The following is a 21,123-nucleotide window of genomic DNA, read 5'->3' on the forward strand; positions in this document are numbered from 1 at the left end:
GAACAAAAGCATGCAGCGTTATTATCAGATAGGAGCAAGGGAATGGAAATGAAATAAAACCACAGTGTGTGTTTGATGTTACCGCTTTCATCCAGGGAAAAGTCATCCTGTGCATAGCGGAATTTTTCTGGACCACAGGCGATAAACACATCATCATCCCCAAAGAAATCGTGGAGACAGGTCACCTACAGAGAGAGCAAAGTCATTCATTTTATTTTTAATTGGCAACGTTCTGATGTGGCTCAGCTTTTGCTGAGGCAGAAGGGGGCTCTGCCTCTGCTGCTCCCCCCATTCCCACCTTAATGTGCTCCTGCTTTCCATTAATTTTTTTTTAATCTATTATTAATTAATTAATTAGTTAATGTGCTGCTGCCCATCTCACAACTTCCTGGGGCAAGTCAAGCCTAACAGAGTCATTAAAAAAAACAAACAACCAAAGCAGAGATAAAAACCCCAGACAATTCCCTTGCCCGTTCTCGGAGGTTTGGCATTTCCCACCCAGCTGACAGGATGCATCAGTCACCCCAAGGAATGACACAGCTGCTGCTAAAATAAGAACAGAGGTGCCCCCCCGTGCCACACTGGCAGGGCTGTGACACCACTGCCTCTGCTGGGGGCTCTCTTGGTACCTACAGAGCCCAAAACCTCGAGGAATCACTGGGTGTAAGCCCAGATGGAGAGACGGAACTCCTCCTGAGCAATCCTGGTGACAAATTTAAAGCCAAAACGTTTATCTGTGTGATTGGTGGAGAGACCCAAGGTATTGCAGGACAACTTCCCCAGCCCAGCACCATTTAAATCCAGATTTACTGCTGGTGTTGTGCCAGCCTCTCCCTCACTGAGTGCCTTGCTCCTCATTTTTGCCATCCTCAACAGGAGCAAGTTTTATCTCGCAGTACCTGGAGCTCCAAACTCTGCCTTGCAGCATCAAACAGAAACAAAACACAAGAAGTGGGAGCCCCAGATCCACGGATTTAATCAGAGAACTGATACCTGGGAGTTTGGAAATGTGAAAATGCATTCAGGTTGCTGGGAGAAAAATTTAAGATCCCGTCAGGCTGGGAGCTCCTCCCCATTTTCAGCCGGCAGAGATCTGCAATTCTCTACAGGTGATGGACTTGCTTTAACAATTCCTAACAATATCCTGATATCCCAGTCTGACCAAAGATGGTGTCAGAAGCAGCAAAAATGCTCATCTGCAATCACCCCAGCATGGAACAGCTCCAGCAGAGCCAGCCTGGGGGAGCCACACATCCGAGCAGCCAGCAGAGCCCACGGTGGCTTCCCCAAGTTCCACTTTTCCAGGAAAGCATTCCAAGCGAGCCCAAGGTCAGCACTGGTGTTTGTAATGGAGGTAAGAGGCTCAGAGCTGCTGCTGACCGGTGTTTTACCATGGCTGGGCACTGGGAGGGACTGGAGAGAGCACTGGAGATAACCACGGGGAACTCACTGGAGGCAGAGCTGAATTTCTGTATCTACCGATCTTTTGGAGCTGGACTGTGAAAAGTTAATTTCAAGCTCTAATAAATCAGCTCTAAAGAAGGCTTTTGGCTATCTTAATAAGGCTCAGTATTTCACACTGGTTAGGATAATGTATAATTAAAGCACTGCCTGTGAGTGCCAGCACTGGTTACGATGCCAAACCTTAGTGAAAAGCCTGTTTTTCACATTGTCATGACTTTCAAAATGGAGCAGCCTGAAATCTGCCGTGGCTTTGAGCAGAGTTAGAATTTTCTCTGCTAGCTCCGGTGAATTCCTATTTCTGCCTGCCTAAAATTAGATTGAAAGTAGCTAACTTCATCTGTAGAGAATTCTCCCAAAGAAAAGATGACATTTCAAACCAGCACTTGGTATTACAGCCTGCCCCCTGAGGACGTGTGGCACGGATTCATTTGCAAATAATTGGGTTTGGCTCAACACACCAGTTCCCATCTGAATGCTAAACACTACACTTGTGCCACTGAAAAGACCTGTGGGTTGCTCTGCTCCACTGTGCAGTTCAATCTGTGATCTAAAGTTGGATCACAAGGCTTCAAAAATTTCCCAGCCTTTTACATGAAATCAGAAAGAACCCACAGATTCTTTTGTTGTCTCCAGGTCAGAAGTCCAAGAGTGGATTTCATCCTTGACTGCCCACAACCATCCCAAGCAAAAGAAAATGCAGGCAATCAAGAAAATCTTCAGATCCAAGAGTTCAAACATGATGGAGAAGTCCCAGCGTGTCCAAGGAGAGGAACCTGACTGCATTTCAAACAGGGATACTTGCAATTCACTTTTCTGCATTCCTGTCCCTCCAGAGAGCAGTTTTTATGTGTATTTTATAGTTATGAACACCTGGATGAGCGCTGGAGGCTGGTAGAGAATTAGATCATCTGCTTGCTGAACTCTGAATATTCAGGAAACAATCCCTTCTGTATTTGCTTTATTTGTTCCTTTTTGGTTTCCTGTTGTAAGTTCCATTACTAAGAGCTCACCACAACAGAAAGGACAGCCAAAACCCAACCCCACTCTCCTTAAACAGTGCAAACCACTGCAAAATTCAGAAAATAACTGGGGTCCTGTACTATGGGGCCATAGCTCTGTTGCTTATGTTCACCACGTGTGTGGTATTTTCTATTTACCTTTTGTTTATTCAACTCCAGTCCTTGATCATTGCTCTGAGTCCCTGAAACACAGGAAGTCACTGGAGGAAACTTTCTCTGGGAAAACTTTCTTTTGGATCTGAGAGCACCAGAGCCAGCTTGTCTGAGGGGTGGATGGAAAAAAGAAATCCACCAGGATAAAGTGTCCCCCCAAGCAGTGTGGACTTTTGGAAAGAATATTTTCTGCTTTAGCTTACTCTGATCTACCACTCTAATTATATCCAATAAGTCACCTGGAACGCCATGAAAAAAAAACAAACAACAACCCTGAAAGAAAGTTCATATCAAGAAAAAATTTAACCCAGATGATAACCTGAAAGTAGTTTTTTTTTAAATGCTGTGTTTTGCATTTAGTTATAAATTTATTAAAGCACAAGACAAAGCCCAATAGTAGCCAGATAGTGCAAGGACCAATGCTGCCACTTGAAAATGGTGATTTTGTTGGTGGCTGTTGTCATGTACCCTCAGCATGACACCAGGAACAGCAAAACAGGAAGATTTTGTCTTCCTGCAGTTTTCAATCTGCAAGCATTTTTCATCTATAACAAAATTTAAACTCGTGTAAATAACTACAGTAGACAAGATAAATAGCATTGATTTCCAAGTATGCCTTTGTTTAAGGGAGGGTAATATTTAATTTGAAATTCAGTATTGAAAGGATAATATTGACTTGGGAAAGGATCATACTGCATGAAATGTTTGCTCTCCAATTCCTGTAGCTTCAGCAATTCCAAGGAAGGAAATCATATCTTCACACTCCAGTCGATGAGACACAAATTTATTTCTTACAAAGTCGTTATTTCTAATAGATCTGATGGCAGCATTTTTCTTTGTGCCAAGGTCTGATCTTTAAAAACCTTTCTAATATATCTTATGGAAGAAATGGAAGGTTGTAGAGATTAGTTTGCCATTCCTTAGGTTTTCCTTGTTGAATTAAATCCTTCTCTGCTTATATGAGAAAAAGCTTCCCTGAGAGGACAATCTAGCTGGGATTTCTGCAGTGACAGTCCATCAGTGTCTGCTGCAGCAATTTTAATTGCTGAAAGGAAAAGCTGCAGCCTTGTGAGAGCTGCTGAGCCCCTCCTTCATTTTAATAAAGCACTTGTAGAACTAAGCATTTTTCAGGATTTTGACAAAATGGAGCTTGCCTCACACACATCCCTGGATGCAAGCTCACAGTTTGCTGAAATGCCTCAGAAATTCTGTGTTCACCTGAAAAAGGGGCAGCAAAAACACAGGATCTACACTGGCACAGCTCGGAGTAACTAGCTGTTCCCACCTTCCTCCAGGAGGCAGCAGCAGTATTTAGAAATGGAAATTATTAATAAGTAAAACAATTAAAAAGAATTAGAAATAAAAAGTTTGAAGATTTCAGCCAGCAGTGCAGAGCCTGGGGTGCTCTGAAGGTTTGGCATTTCCCAGCTCCTTTTGCCCCCTGACTGTCACTCCAGGACAAAGGGGGGCACAGCAGTGACAGAGGCTGAACTGAACTGTCCCCTTCACCCTTCAGAGAAGTGTGTTTTTCAGTCAGAAAAACTGCTTATTTTTAGCTCTCTCCCTCAGTCATCATGATTTTGTAAACCATGCTCTGCAATATCCCTCCCATTTAGGGATTTAGGCAGCAGAACAGTGATGGCAGTACAGAAGTAGCTTCAAAGTCCCCAAGTTTCTGCAAATCTCATGGTTATGTTCGAAGAAAACAGATCTCCACTTGCTTTCGTTAAATCACCACAGTTCTTCAGCCTGTAGGCTTCCAAAGGTCAGAACATGGGGACAAATGTCCACAGAAAAAGCCAGAAGAGGGCCCAAAAGGCCACAGAAGACAATTGCATGTGATACACACAGCCTGTAAGAACAGAGCTAGCTAAGACACACTCTTCTTTTCTAGGCTGCTTTGACAAGTGCTGTGAAACTGAACACATCCAATCATCAGATAAACACAATTAATGTGTTTTAGATGCCTGCTCCTGTCCTTTCTCTCTCAGCACTAATCTGAGCAAGTCAGAGCAGCAGCCAGACAGGCAGCAAGAGTTAACTGAGCTGAAAATGTCACTAAAACCTCTTTAAACTCTGTTTTAACTCACACCAGCAATCTCAGGGATTTATTTATACTCCATCAGCTTGTACTCCAAGTCAGGTTGGCAGTGGCCTGTTTGTTTCAGGTCTGAGGAGCCAAAATCCTAAGTCACAAAGAAAATTGTGCTTCCTGATGTGTGACTTGGGTGTCTGCATTCAGCAAAGCACAGCACAGAAACCAAACACCCACAGAAAGATTCAGAAGGAATATGGGAATTGATGAACATGGGTAGTAAGCTCTTCACACACCCACAAAAGGATTTCAAAAGACTGAAGGGTTAAGGGAATGCAATGGAAAATAAAGATGTTGGTATTGGAATGCACAGCACTTAATACATTTTTCTTTTTAACAGTCTGAAGACTGCAAGCCCAAAGCAGACACTGAATTGATTTACATTTTATTAGATTCTGGTTTCCTGCATTTAAAAATAAGAGATGTTTGGATTCAATTATTTCTTTAAAGTATGCACACACACACACACACACACACACCCCAACAGATTCCACATTTGCATTCACAGAAAGATAATTACTTATCTGCTTTCCTGAAAAAATATATCTGCTTAAAATTGATAAGCAATAAAAAGAAGAGCAGGAAAACCACAAATAATTAACATTCCAAAGTGGGCCCAGGGCACTCCTGCATGCCCAGCCCGTGGCACACAAATATTTTAATTGCACTTTGGGGAGCCCTTCTCTGAGCTACCCAGCAGTGAGGGAAGGGGCCTCTGTCACCTGTTCTTCCATCTCTGCCCCCCTGGGCCACCAAACATCCACGTGGAGACCCAGCCAGACCACGGCCACGCTGTCCCCTGACTCCTGTGAGGCACCATGAAGGGCAGCAAAAGTCACCTCTGCCATCTGGGTTTCTCTCAATAGGAACATGCAGAGATTTTTCCATTCCTTCATGCATTATTCAAAGATCTCAACTTTTTCTTGCATTCACAGAGACCATTCAGGCCCTACCTACACACCTACACAGTCTGATTGAAACAATCAAATTCCACTCTCCTGTGGAGGTTTTTTTTCATCCTTTCTCACCTACAGAAGAGAAAGTTTTGGGCCAGTCAAGATGATCTAATGTTTTCTTTGATGCCAGAAGGAATCTTTACACCTTTTTGTTGCTGAAAAATGCAGATCCTCTTAATTATGCTGTAAAACTCCAGCAGGTTGATCATGAGTGCTTATGCCCACTTCATGAGGCAACTAAACCAGAGCAGGGACACCAGCTCCTGACCAATATGCATTATTTCTAGGATAAGCATTTGTGATGCTTATTTAAGTGGAATAAGGAATATTCATGCATGTATGTCCACAGCAGCTTGTAAAGACTTCATGCATGAAGAAATTCTGCTCTCAAAGGGCTGCAGCACACGGTGCCTGTTTATTTAAGTGCTGGAAATGGGCAAGTTTGAAACAGAATGGAACAAAAAGCAGGAGGGAGGGAGGTCAATAGCCAAGCTACCCAGTAGGAATGTTAAAGCTGAATTTTAATATATCTGATGAATTAGTGGTGCTTCCAAACTGTGTGAAATCCAATTAGCCTCTGGGAGAGAGGTTAGTTTGTTATCCCCATTCCCTATACATATGGAGGAGACTATGAAACAGATATTCAGGCTGTTGATTCTTTTTAACCAGAAGAAAGGCTTGCTCTTGCATTCATGAGGGTATTACGCCGAGGATAAATGTGCTGTGAAGTTTGGGGGAACAAAGAGCACAGCCATCCAAACCAATATATAAAACATTACCATTTCTCCAGTCAGAAAACCATAAAACGAGGAATTCTGGGTGATAGATTGACTTTGAAAGGAGAGATTGCCAGCACAAATAGCCCCAGAACAGGTAGCACTTAGGAATTCAGAAAACTGAATCCTAATCAGCATCCCCTCATCACTCTTGAGAGGAAACTGTACTTTTGGATGACAAGAGCAGCAGAGATTTTGGAAGTAGCACAATTACATGGCCAAGGTCAAGCAAGACTAATTGAAATGGGAGTCTTGAAAGTAAGGACCTGTAAAGGTGAGGGTGGAATACCCATTAATGGGACTTAAAACTCAAAAAAAACCCTCCTAAAATCTATCAGCTGATGCTGATCCTGCTGTGCACAGTTTCATAAAAGGGAAAGGCTGTTCAGCTTCGTGCAGGGCTCTCTAGAATGAGGCACTGCCAGTGATGAGGGGATTTTGGGAAGTAGATCCTCACCCTGCTTACAACACAAACACAACACATTGTGCCAGGATGGAGTGATCTGGGACAAAACTGATGTATTCATGCATTTCCATTTGCAGAGGTAAATATTTTAAATATTAAATATTTTAAAATATTTAATATAATAGAATTTAAAAATATTTAATATAAATATTTTAAGCCACCCCTTCTTCCTAACTGCTGCCATGGAAGGAGAGGGCAGCATCCCGGCACAAATAAAGTTCTGGGAAAATGGAGATTACACAAAACAGCTCTATTTGTTCCTACATCCTCTGTGATGTGGTGTAAAGAGAAAATTTTGTCTTCGGTAGTCACCCGGAGAGACAAAGGAAATTACATTGAGTACGACTGAGCTTCCCTGTAACACGTGGATGTGTTTTACTCACTGAGGCAGCCTCTCTGAGAAATGGAGTTATTTGAGGTTGTCCTGCTGACATCAGTAACTTCCTTCCAAAATAAGTGCTGGGGGAAAATGAGTGTCAGACTTGCTGTTTTTATCAGTGCATCAGGAGAGCTCGGGGACATTTCAGTTCACGTCAGGCGCCAGCACTCCTTTGAAGGAGCAGATTTTGCACTGGCTGTGTCTCTCCTGGCACAGCAGCACACTGACACACTTCGTAAGGGACACCCCCATCCTCCTTGGCACTGAATATGCTGATTAGGATTGAGTAAATCACAAAAAACTCACAAATCTCACTCTAAAAGACACAGCGGCCTGGCCTTGTTTGGCCTATGTAACCTTCTTGTCAAGAGTGGGCAATAAAAAATTAAAAAAAAGCATCAAAACACAATAAATCAGGGAAGTAACGGGATAAAATGCTTTCCCTTCATCTTATTTGGCACTTTGGCAAATGTTTTTGGGCTCCTCTGTGCCATGCTGGGCTCCCCAGCCCAGGGAAGACACAGGCCCCAGTCCTTTGGGGTATGAGGGGGCCTGGGCACAGGTTCAGGGTTTGCCCCTCTCTTTTGTACACCTGTAAAATTAGGATTTTACACTTCCCCACCGAGGCACATGTTGAGGAGTTGATATTTTTACTTCCTGCTATCAACTTTCATGGAAAAAAAGACACCAGTGTGAAATATTTGACCTCTAAGTAACTCTTCCTAACATATCCCCAAACCTGATGTGGTTTGCCCCATCCTCCAGCAGTATAAATTCATTTACAGCCTATGGATACAAGTCAGCCAAATTCTCGAATTACATTAGTCTATGTCTAATTAACACTGGCTTTGCATTTCATTTCGTTCAAAGCATCAGTGTTGTTGCTCAATTCCTTAAATATTCTGTAAAGGCTCCTAGAGGCATTTTGACTTGTTAAATTTCAGTGTTTGCCAGGATCTTTATCAGCCTGTTAATTCTGGAGATTAATGGGAATTAAAAATGGTGGCCTTCAAAAATTAAATTGTAACAGATGCTACATGAAATCTAAAGGAAAGTAACAATTGTTATCAAGCTGTTCTTCCAGGGAGCTAAATTTTCTTCCTTAATTATAATTCTGAACCTGTTCTTTGTGTTTTGGGAGATATCCTGAATTTACACTGAATGCATATCCCCTCCTTACCAGAAGAGTTTTGTTTTCACCCTAATTTCTGTTAATCTTTGAATAAAGCTATTATTTTTTTTCTATCTCTCTAATTAACAGGTCTTTTCAACTCAGCTGACAGCAAACAGAGTAGTGGAAAATTCAGCATTATATCCTGAGCTAAACCATATTAGGGTAGAAATTAACAGTGTTAAGCAGGCTGGGAGATAAAAATACTTTGTATAGCACATGTAGAGAGGCTGCTGAAATGGATGTCCCAAAGCCTTTCACATGAAAAAACCTTTTTCTGCCTTTTTTTTGCAATGCATTTCATCCTTTACACGTCTGCAGGACCAGTGACAGGTTCTAGCTTAGTGTGCAGCAACATTAATGGAGTAATTGATGCAGGAATAGTGAAATAGATGATGTGTAAAATGGCAGGCTGCATAATTGTCTGGAGTGAGTTCAAGTATTTCTGCAGTGAAAAATTGTCCTGTTTTACACTCCCATCACGTCTCCTTGCTGCTGCGTGGCGAGCAAATTTCATTTGGAGATGATCCCAAGATGCAGTTGATTTACTGGCGGGATTCCAGAAGGCAGGAGGTTAAAACCTTCCCAGCCCAACTCAACAGCACCTGGGAGAGGCATTACAGGGTTCACACTGGTTTGGGGAGTAACCACTCGAATTACAGCACGGCAATAAACACAGAGCACATCAGGGTGGATCTGTGCCACCGAGCAGTGGCAGAAGAGCACCTGATTAGAGAAACAAAAATATGACTTTTTCATATTTGACCTTTCTCTTCTGCAATATAAAATATTATGTGATGGAAGAAAGGGGGAATGGGAAGAACACGAGCTTTTAAAATGATGATGCAATTAATTTCTGCTCCTGTGAAACATGCAAGAACCATTACATTTGCATGGCATTTCTCATCAAATCACTTGTAGACTACTGAAGCAATTAGAAACTAATTGCTATGAGATTCCCCCAAGAGATATATGATGGAAACAGGAGGTGGCCAGAGACTTAGAAACAGAAATGTATCTGTTATTTTGCCAATCTCTAGGAAGCAGCACATTCCACCTCTGGAACGGTGCAGAGGTGACTGCAGGAGTTCACAGATGAGTGCTCTGCAGATGGCTGCACACACTGACATTCCCTTCCTGCACTCCAAGGGATAATTGGGTGTTGCTTTGCTTGTTTGAACCATGGAAATGATGCATCAGGGTTTTTAACTCCTCCGTCCGCTGCTGTGTGAATTCATCGGCTCTTTGGTGATCCTTCGCTCTCTGGCTCTTCCCCAGCCCTCACCCCTCGAGACTGAGTGTCACTTCCATGATAAATGGATCCTTTCTGCTGGTGTGACAGGCACCAGCCTGGCACCTGCCATGCAGTGCTTCCCTCTCCTGCCACAGGAACTGGGCTGAGCTGCCCATTCCCCCTGGCGCTCTGGTGAGAGGCAGAAATGAACACAGGGAGCACCTCACAGTGGTCTTCACCTTTCTGGGGGTGGATATTGTAGATTCTCTCCTTCCCTGACCCTTCCTACTGAGCCTTACCTCTGCAGAAATGAGTTTATTGTTCCTTGGCAGGTTTTGAATCAGTTTCTGATCTCAATCATGCACCCACCAGCCCTGGGTCAAAGCATTCTGAGTCCTCTTTTTGACTGTGATCAGTAACTTTGCAACTACAGTTAAATAAAAGGATGTTAAATAACCCTTAGTTAAATTCAGCAAAGCTGACACATTAATAATATCCATTAAAAGATGCAGGTGGTTTGTTTGGTTGGTTTGTCATTGTGGGGTTTTTTTTGTTTGTTTCAGGGTTTAATTTTATTGTGGATGCCAAAAAAGAAATGAGGTTTGTCGTCTGCTCACGATGGGAATACTGCTCATACATAAAATGATACGTAGACATTGCACAGAGAATGAGGATCCAGCCATGAACAGAAATGTAAATAGAAGGGCCAAAGCCACACTGACACATTTGGTGCAAATCTACTGGAGAATTCCACAGAGCATCCATCGGGCTTTACTCCCCAATTATACTGACAGCTCTTCGGAAACTTTGTATTTTTAGTTTTTCCCCCTCAAATGTTTTGCGGCCTCCCTTTGCAGCCTTGCTCTTTCATCTCAGACCCAGATCATTTCTGACAGGTAATCCAGCAATCTCAGCCTCTCCCGTGGCAATCTCCCTCCCCTCAGTGGTGTGCTCTCCATTTGCTCCAGCACTCTCGTGAACATCCAGCACAGACAGCCAGGGCTGAGCTTTTTTAAGAAAACACTGAATGTCTGCAATTCCATTTGGGCTCGAGAACTGCAGAAACACAGAATTTCTGAAGCTTGGGATAGCAGGGATAAGTGGAGAGAGGTAATTGTAACAAAACCAGTATTGTGCTTTCCTTGGTACCTCTGAAGAAATCATGTTCATAATACGTATTTCCATCTAGAATACTGTGCTGGAGTTCACTAAAATGTCTCTGTGCTAAAACAACTTTCTCTTATTTCCCCCTGTGTGCCCAGGCAGTGAAACATCTGTAACCAAATAAGGCAACACACGAGCATCCTTAAAAAAAGAATTAGGGAATGGTGTCCTGACAATTAACATGCTGCTGCAGTCAATTCCTGGAACATCAACTCAGCCATGATACTTGCACACTACAACAGCTAAACAAGCATTTTGCTTCTGCTGTCTTGAACTCAAACATGCCAAAGTAATTTTAAAAACCTGACACTCTTCTCTCTTTGTAGTCCAGGCTAAATATTTTGTTTCTTTCCTCCAGAGAATACATAATCTACACTATTGTCTTGTTTTAGTTCCAAGGCAGACTTCTTAGACAAAAGAAAAATACTGGCTGCCTAGGAAATCAGCCTTAGATAATGAATGGTGCATTGTCTTTGCAACTCCTTTTCACTTCTTTGTAACACCAAGGCAAGTATTAAATTCACTTATCCCATCTGGTTTATATTTCAGTTTTTACTGAGAACTCTGCTGTCCCACTCCCCTGGTTATCTGATCTGGTCCCGTAGATGCACCCATTGTCCCTGGGTGTGTTTGATTAAGTCACAGTTTTATTCAGCTGGGTTCTGACCACAGAAATTCCATCTTAGGCACCCACAACATGTCTGGGGTGGGGCTCTTGCCAAGAGCAGGAGCCCCTGGGAGAGCAGGGGAAGCTCTCCAGGTCATTGTGTGCAAACCAAGCTCTCCTGGTTACTCAGTGAGATGCTGTTTTGCACCCAGATCTTCTCCACTGGGAGCAAACCCAGACTGTATAAATATGTATTTATATAAGGACCATCAGGTGGTCATAGAAGAAGCATTATATCCCAGTAACACACTGGCTCATAACAAAAGAGTGCTATTCTGGCTACTGCATGTAAAATTTAGGCCAGTGAGTGGCAGAAAAAGTTTCCAGGCTTTTCCAGAACAGATTTTTTTCTTCTCTTCAGGAAGCAAATGGAAATGTGGGAAGTCTGATCTTATGACCTGAGCCTTTGCCTTTGTAATCCCATTTAAGGTGCCCGTTTAATCCTATTTCAACTCACCTATATTGAATTAGAAATAAAGCAGCACTTTTGTAAGGTCTGCCACTGTGCTACAGTCATTGACTCCAATTCTGCATTAAAGGGACATCTCTGAAGGGCCCTGGGGTGCTTTTATTCAGTCCTTTGCAGCTCCTCTAATGCTGATGAGGGATGCCCCAGAATCTGGGGGAGTTTTGGGCTTACCCTGGTGAGCACCACACCCAGAGAGAATGAGGAGCAGTTCTGAGCTCTGGACATGAGATCAAGGCTTGAGAGCTGCTCCTGGAGCTGTGTGTGGGGCAGAATTTGACCAATGTGACACAGGTACTTTGAAACAAATAATGGGACACAAAGAGCAGCTGTATCACCTGTTGTGCTGCCTTGGGTATATGTGAAAAATAAAGCCATTCAATGTAAAATTTCCTTGTACTAGATTTAATTTTGAATGTGCTGATGAGAACTTGGTTTTGTTTTGGGGTTTTTTTTTTGGTTTTTTTTCAGCAGGTAGCATCACAGCAACACACAAGAAAAGGCATCCAATTTGAATTGTATATATATTCATTCTGTTGTAATTTCCCACTCACGGTTACAGCCCCTAATAAGATGATGTTGCTCTCTTGTTTGTGTACACAGCCCAGCCTGCTGTTTGGGGGTTAATGAATGATAGCAAGTGAAAGCATGAAAATAAAATTAGCAATGCCCAGAGCAACCCACTTTATCAAACTCACCAGTTTATAGGATTAGTAATGGATTCTGTGCAAATCTCTGCTATGGGTATTACGAGCAAGATTTATGCCAATTAGCAGTAACAGTGCAGATTATTTGGGAAGAGCACTGACAAGAGTTAAAAGCTCCCTGTACTTTCAAACTGTTGTTGGGACATCCATTTCAAGCATTCAAGTCCAATTACAAGATTATTTTTACTCATCTCCCAAGTGCTATTTGATTTCTTACATGCATTCACAGCATTGTTTCCTGAGGCAGTGGAGAAGGCTGAATTGTTCCTTTCCTAAGATAAATCTTGGACTCTCAAACTTCTTTGGATTCAGGTCAGGCTGCCCTCAGCAGAACCCCACGTGTGTTATGTTCTGCACTCCTCTGTAGCAGATGTGATTCTGACCACACAGACCCCACTGGGGAAATTCCCTGCTGAATTCAGGAGGGATCAGGCCCAAATCCCCATGGCAGTCGAGGACCTGAGGGAAAGAATTCCAGAAATGTGTTGGTTGAGCAGCAGCAGAGCTCAGCCTGTCTCCAGCAGAGGAACATTCCTGATGGAACACAGCTCCTAAATCCTGCAGTTCTCCTGTGGGCATCAGGACAGCAGATCCACATACAGATTTCATGGATAATCAGAATAGAAAAGGAAAACTTCATGGAAAGTGGACTTTTCCCCTATACTCAAGCCTGCAAGACAGGGACAAGGCTGAAACCAGTGCCATTGCAGATAAAACATCCCTTGGAAAGCAAAGTTTTTGGGGGGAGGGCCATTTGTTCTGCTTCTCTACAACCACATTTTAATAAATTAATGAACTTCCAAGACAGCATCCTGTCATCTCTGCACAGTGGATTATTTGGAGCCCCGGGGGAAGAGTGAGCTGGTCCCACTCTGCAGGGACAAAGGTGCTGAGTTTGGTCTAATTCCACACTCACACACGTGCCACAGACACACTAATGGGTTTTTGCTCTAAAACACTTGATAATCTCCCAGCCAGTTTATCCTGAAGAAAAGCTGGTTAACAGAACTAGGTATTTACAACTGTGACAATTACATTGAAGCAATTTGTGTGCCGACATAATTATGTTTCTAATGAAGATTAACTCAAATGAAATGCTTTTAATTACAATTTGCACTGCCTTTGGCTATTGTGCAGACCGTATTCTGACACTTAAGCCTCGCCAGACATGAGATTTATACTTTGCAGTGTCAAAGCTGACCATAATTATTGACTGGATATTTGATGTCAGGCGCTGCTGACACTGCAAAAGGGCTCAGTGCTGAAGCCACGGTGTGGAAGGATCAGAGATTGAACCTTTCAAGAGCTATTTGCTCAAACTCCTCTGATAACACCCTGTCTGCCCTTATGATTTCAGGTTCTCCTACCTGTCTGCTCCAGCTTTCTCCAGAAGAAGAGGGAATGTTGCTTTTTATTTCAGTAGGAGCACGTGGAAGCCTCCATATCTGTGTCATGTGCTGGAGTCCCTTCTTCTTGACAACTATGGGAGCCCAGCTTACATATTAGATCCAAATTTGAAAAAATTAATTCCAAAGGGTCCTTAGAGGCAGCATCTTCATTATTCAGAAAATCTTGGCATGTAAACTCCACCTACCAGCATTCAAAAGGAATGAGTGATCAAAGCCAGATTACAAATTCATTAGCGACTAATCTGTTCAGGAAAACCTTCCCTGGTGCTTTACAGGAATATGATAGGAATATGATTAATAGTAATAGTTACAACAGGATTATGGCCAAACCCATAAACAGCTACTAAGAAACACAACCACAGGAGCCTTGGGGTGTCCCTTGTTTGGTGGAGATGTACTCAGAGCTCTGTGTCCTTCCACGGTGACTGGAGACCTTTGCAAGCCTTAACATCACTGTGAAGAGTTGGTGATAGGAGACCTCAGTTGCATTTCAGTGCCAGAATTGCAATGCCTTGCCTCCATTATGCCCTAATGTCTTCAGGAAAATTGAAGATGACATAAGGCAGGGCAGAACTCAGCCCAGGGCTTCCCCTTTTGGGGTTTGCCTCCTTCTTTCTCTCCATGTGTTGGAACGGGAACGAGTTACAGAAAATATTTCAATTCACCCTCCCTTCTGCAAAGACTGTCACAAAAACAGCTCTCGCTGTGGGCACACAGTGACACTTCACCTCCAGCACAGCCCTGTGGCTTGGAGCCTGCATCAGCACATTGTCCTGCCCCAGGAGGCTGTGACAGCCCCTGCCTGCCCTCCTTGTGAGGGGGAAATCAGGAGGTGCTAAATTCCCCTTTAAAGCACAGTCTCATGGTAGAGAAGGAGTGTTTGGTGCAGTAAGAAACATAAAATATCTCCAGCAAAAGTTACAGCCTGTCTGATTTGCCTCACAAGAAAGAATCACAGAATGGTTTTGTTGGGAAAGAGCCTTAAGATCACTGAGTCCAGCCACTAACCCACCACTCAGCTGAGAATAATGCTCATCCCACTTAGTATTCATTCCAATACATATTTCATCATGTTGATGCATATTTTATTGCACTTTTTGTACCAATTCCTCCAGCATTTTGCTTTTGCAATGGTGCCTAATAACCCATGATTGCATGTAGCCTTGTTTGTGACTGGTGTGATTCCCTCTTGTCCCAAGGAGGGAATGATCTTTCCAGGCTCCTATTTTCCCTGTGTATTGCTTCCAGTTTAGTTCTCCCTCCCTGGCTTTCTCAGCCCATGTTTTTTTCCATTACAAGAAGGATCCTATTCCCAGCTCCACTCAGGCCATTCCTGCAAACTTCCACCATCCAGCTTTTTAGATCCAACATCCATGGCCGCTCTACCCAGATAAACCAGATCTTGGAATTTTTACTTTCACCCACAGTTATCCTGATTGGAGAAAGTTCTATTCATAGAAATACAGATTTTTATTTGGTAAAATAATAAGGAAAATGCATATTTGCCCAAAAGATAAACCGATGCTCACCTTTTTTTTTTTTTAATATTATTATTATTTCTTTTTTTTTTTTTTTATTTCTGAGTTAAGAGGCTGGCTTGTGGATGGCCATTGTAGTGAACCACTGTTTACTGCAAAAATCACTGACTTTCTGCAAAAATCACTGATTTTCTGCAAAATCAGGCAATGGCGAGCATGAATACTTGTGCAGTATATTATTTCTAACATGCTATTTGACCCACCAAAGAAGTCTCCCAGCTTTTAAGAGCTCAGCAAGGATGTAGAGCACAGTCTGATGATTCAGTTCATTCCACAGCCCAAGCTAATCCTGTAAAGAGCCACCTGAAAATGCATAAAAGGTCAGGATTGCAGAGTTTATGTTTATATATTTTATATATAAATAATATATATATATTGTAGTCTGTGTGCTTATGTTTATATATTTTCTGTGTATTTATATCCTTATGTGCAAGTACACAAAGATGATTTCACATCTTGAAAGAACACGCAATATAATATTTTACAATATCCCAGAGGAAATGAGGACATGGTTTCACCATCACATCCTCAAGGACAAAATGTCAAAGCAGCTCTTGAAGGTCCTACATCAAATTAGTTCCTATAAGGAAATAGATTCCTTTCTACAGAAATCACTAGTGGCTTTAATGACCCATGTTACAACTTGGAGCATTTGAATAAAGCTCCATGAATGTATTAAAATAATTTAAATCAATACACTTGCAGAGTTATGTCTTTTTAATCAAATGCCATATGTGTTTTTGGACTCAAATTTAACACATGAATTTTAGGCTGTTTCCCTAAGAGAAATCGAATAAACAAATTTCATATATATTTATTTATAGCAGTACAAAATACATCCCCTTCCCAACACACTTCAGGGCAGATTTACAGAAACTAATTAAAAAAACATACATATACACACGCATATATGTGTGTGTATATATATATATAAAGATATATATATAAAAATATAATTTCTGTCTTTGTGAACACCCAACCAAGCCCAGGGAAATACAAGGGTGAGCAGCACCACTGACATTTTTTTTTCAATGTGGTTCAGGCCACTGGGAAGGCAGTGTCCAAATGTGAGTGTTATAAATCCACATTGTGATATTGGCTTTCACAAGTATTAAGATGAATATATTTATATATATATATATATATATATTTTGCTATGTCTTTTTGTTTTTCTCCTGCTAGCAAGTTTTAGGCACAGGTCAAGAAGAATTTTGGACTTTAGGGCAATGTCCTGTCTGTGCAAAGCCAGATAACCTCCAGGAAACAGATGATGGAGCCCAGGCTGCTGTCGACACTGACCGCCTGCAGAAGAAGGAACCCCAGCCCAAATAAAAATGTGATAAAGGGAAATAAAATCTTTAAGAAGCATGCTCTAAAAAGGTGGATTCAGGGCATAGCCATGCAAAATACTTCTTGGAAAAATATTCATAATAATGCATATTCATGCATTAAAACCCCACAGTAGAATGGGCTAAAAGGAGTGTTCCAAAGACATCAGGTGTGTTCCTGGCAGTGCACCAGGGCACCCGGCCGTTTGAACCCTTTGCTTTATTATCTTTGTCTCCTAATTGTCTTTTTGTTTATATAAAACCTTTAATTTATTAAGCAAATGAACCTCGTTTTTCACATGAGGTTTAGTTACCCCTAAGGTGTTGGATTTGGGAAGCCCTCAGAGCTCCCACTTTGCTGCTGCCTCAGCACTCGAGGTAAGAGAAGCTCTCTCAGGAACTCATGTCCCAAATTATCTGCAGTTTTGAAAATCCAAGTCAATACTCTGATTTTGTAACAGAGGAGCAGGGAAATGTGAAAAATGAGGTTCACATATTTTTTATAGAATTTAAAAGTTTAATAGAAAGACAATTAGGAGATAAAAATAAAGTATACAGATACGGCCGGGTGTCTCTGCATTCACCTTACTAACAAAGGATTGTCCCTTAAAAACAGAACCCTGCTACATATCCATAAATTCTCATACGTGATTCAAACTTTCTTCTTAAGTTTTGGATGTTTCTTTAGTTTTTAACTCGTCCCCTTCCCAATTAATCAATCTTCTTGGCTCCACCGAATTTCCTGATAACAGAAATGCAATAAATTCACTCCCCAGAGCTCTGGTCACTGCTGTCCTCATCTGGATGAGATAATCTAAGAATAGAGGGGGTCTCTAACCATCTTTTTCAGTCTTTGGGTTATACAAACAAAAATAGTTTTTGCTTTTATACTATGCCATAACTCAACATATATGTATATTATACCACTGTTTCTAAGTTTCATCAATAACAGGAATAGAAGGAACCATATCAACACAACAAAGTTTTCTAACCCCATACATATAACTTTCATTTCAATATTTGCGAAAAGCCAATAATATAGTATGTATCTATAACAAAAAGAAAAAGAGAAGGAAAATTGTGTTTGGGCAAATGACAGCCTTGTAGGGGTTTTTTCCCCCCTCTTGATGTTCTCTGGGCAGAAGAGCAGAAAACAAAGCCCAGACTGGCAGGTTCCAAAGGGCTGGATTAGCATACTGAGAGCCAGCAGCAGATGGCCACAGGAGTCCCCTGGGACAGGGTATCACAGACACAAAACCTGTTCCCTGAGACAAGCACACGGAGAACAGCTCGAGATCCCTTCCATGGCTCCAGCCAGAATCTCGCCTGGGTGGGCTCCAAAGTTTGCTCTTTGGCCAATAAAGCACAGGCACTAAACTGGCTGAATTTAGCTGAATTCAGTCATTCTCCTCTCTCACTGGAGGTGCCATAACCCAGCTTGTCCCCAGTCACAGCACTAAGGAGCACTGACACCAACCAAGCCCCAGAGATGGGTCCTGACAATGCAGGCACCAGTGCCACCCCTGCAGGTGACAGGCAGTGGCTCAGTGGGCAGCAGCCTGGTGGAGGGCAGGATTCCTTTCCTGCACCCAGGAGACTGGATCAGGAGTGGCAGGACACTCCCTGTGCATCCAGCTGCTCCAGGAGTGATATGTGGATAGAAAAAAATAACTCACAGAGTAGTTATGAGAGCAAGTATGAATTTACTCAGTGCTGAGATGCATTGGGGGTATCTCTTCTGAAAGCATGCACACTTTGGAGACTTGTTTTTTCTTTTTTACTCTTTACAAACTAGGGTTACACAGTACACTTAATGCATATTTATTTTCTAACTGCTTGTCTCCATATTAAAATCAGTTCCATGCCTATTTGCAGCTGCACACTGCTCCTTGTTGGTCACTCTGGTGCTTATCTGGGTGTCTTTGGGGCTGAAGTCAGCGATTTTCCTTTACCTGAACTTTTCACCTTGTCTTCTTGTGCATGCTCTTTTCAGTTTTTTTGATCCTCCCTCTTTCCATTTCTTCTGGCTCAAGGGTCCAAAAGAATCCAAGGAACCTCCTCATCCTATGGTGCATTTATCTTTGCATTTTGTTTACACACTCTTGCTCTTTATCACATCTTGCAGTCTTTATTCTCTTCCTGCTCTTATGGGAGCAGTCATCATTTCACATGGGTTTTGTAGCCCCTTCTTCTAGTCAAGGCATTTCTTTATAAATGGTCCCTAATTCTTAATTTCTCTGTTTCAGGAGCAGGTAAGGCTATTTATCTAAGCAGCAAAACAGCTTGAAAAGCATCTTCTACTCAACAGCAAGCTTCAGTGTTTGCAAAGGATGCTGGAAAAGCACTGCTGACTCGATTTTAGCTAATTCCCTTCTCCTGCTCTTTCAAGTCATTCTGTTCCCTGTGTCAGATTAATGATAAAGAGGCTCTTGTACACATGGGGCAAGTGATGATCCCAAGCCTCAGGTCACCAGCCTGTTTGTTGCGCTCTCCTTTCATCCTGTACTCTCCATGCACACCTCCCCCACAAGGAATTCTTTCCTCATTTTGGAGCTGTGAAAAAAAATCAAGTTATTTCAGCTGCTCGCACCTACAGGCCTCATTTCCACCTGGAGGTCCTCCAGGGATAAGTGGAGATTAATTGTGCTCTCCCCAAAGTCCTTACTTTGATAAATGAAATTTGCCTACGTGCTTTGTCCAGGAAGAGCAATTTCGAACAGGTATGGAGTGCACACAGTGCAGCAGTTCAGCACAATGCAGTTGGGAGCCTGGTTAATTGACAAGGAAAAATAGAAATAAACCTTTCAAGGACTGTAGGGAACCAGGCTCCATTAGTGGGGAAGTGAGAGAGATGTGGAAAGGATCACTGAGCTGGGCAGGGGAGGAGGGGAGTGCTGAAACCTCTCTGCTGTGGCACCTGCTGGGTGACCTGGACTGGCCAAGAGGGCTGAGGGTGTCAGATAAAAAGGGATCAGTGAGGGAAGGGGTCTTGGCTGCTTTTAGGACCAGTGTGACACCTCCTACCCACAAAATGAGATGTAGCACGGGCTTCATTTGTGACACACCTGAGCTGCAATGTCCTTCCCGAGGACACAGCATCACCTCCCACGTCCAACAACAGGTCTCTTTATTTTCCAAGTGTACTTGATTTCCCTGGATTTTGGTCTGACTCACCCTTGAATAATTTAATCAAGCATGAGGAGCCTGGAATATTCTTACGCTTGGCTAGTTGCTGGTTTTGGAAGGTGCTCTTTTCCCCCCCCAAATTAAAAGGTGTGCTCAGCCAAAGTAATCTTGTTTTGTTGAGGCATAAATCCATTTATGCAAGTTACCAAAGTTACCTCTCATCTTTTGAGGGCTGGGAAACTTAAAGAGTGTCCTATATTGAACTGAATTACAAGCACTTCTCCATTTCATCAATATTCCCTGAACTTCCCACTCTGAATTCCTGCAGGAGAAAGTGTCTTTCCCTATCAGTGTCCTTACATTACAATTTTTAATCTTTCATGCCGCCTGCTGGGACCGTCAGAAAAAGGAGCCCAGAATAACCACAGCAATCACAACAATTCTAAACTTTGAACCTAAATTCATCCATTTGGCACCTGTGATTACTGAATTTGAGCCCAATTTGACACCATCCTTATTTTGACGTAGATTTGCCACAACATTTCTTTTGCCATGTGCCAGTTCAATTACAAATACTCTGTCTCCTCACTGCTGCCTTCCAGATGCACTGAACTTCCCTCCTGCAGACTACAAGAAAATGACTTGGCTCTCTTTCCACTGCTTTCTTTTTTATTCCGTTACATCAGGCAAATAAACAAGACTAGTTTGCATTAACTTAGTACATTGCTTAAAATTTCCTGCACTATTTTTTTTCTCTTGTAAAGATACCAAAAAAACCCCAAAGCATCCAAGCCCCATGGCTTGGATAACCTGTACACTAAAATATCCATATTCTCTCTTATTCTAGGGAGAAAGAGAAGGATAGAAAGCAAGAGGAATTATTATAACACCTGCCCAGGAGGTAAATGTTGATTCTTTCATATAACTAAATTTTATTACTGGTGTTCAAGGGCCAAATCCTGTTGGAGCTTAATTTTCAGTCCACCTATTTTATATAAATTCTGG

General features: G+C 42.3%; 1 protein-coding gene across 2 annotated transcripts in view; it reads right to left on the reverse strand.

Annotated features, from left to right (window-relative positions):
- The window catches only part of DCX (doublecortin), a 77,295-nt gene that overhangs the window by 24,502 nt on the left and 31,670 nt on the right, over positions 1–21,123 (reverse strand). For both annotated transcript variants that reach the window (XM_014256538.2, XM_014256537.2), the window contains exon 4: positions 83–185. In XM_014256538.2, coding sequence (XP_014112013.1) covers positions 83–185 — 103 coding nt within the window. The remainder of the gene's footprint in view (positions 1–82; positions 186–21,123) is intronic.

Source organism: Pseudopodoces humilis, chromosome 15 (assembly GCF_049639895.1).
Source record: "Pseudopodoces humilis isolate 2021_Gansu_Grassland_sample_001 chromosome 15, ASM4963989v1, whole genome shotgun sequence".
Classification (NCBI taxonomy): domain Eukaryota; kingdom Metazoa; phylum Chordata; class Aves; order Passeriformes; family Paridae; genus Pseudopodoces; species Pseudopodoces humilis.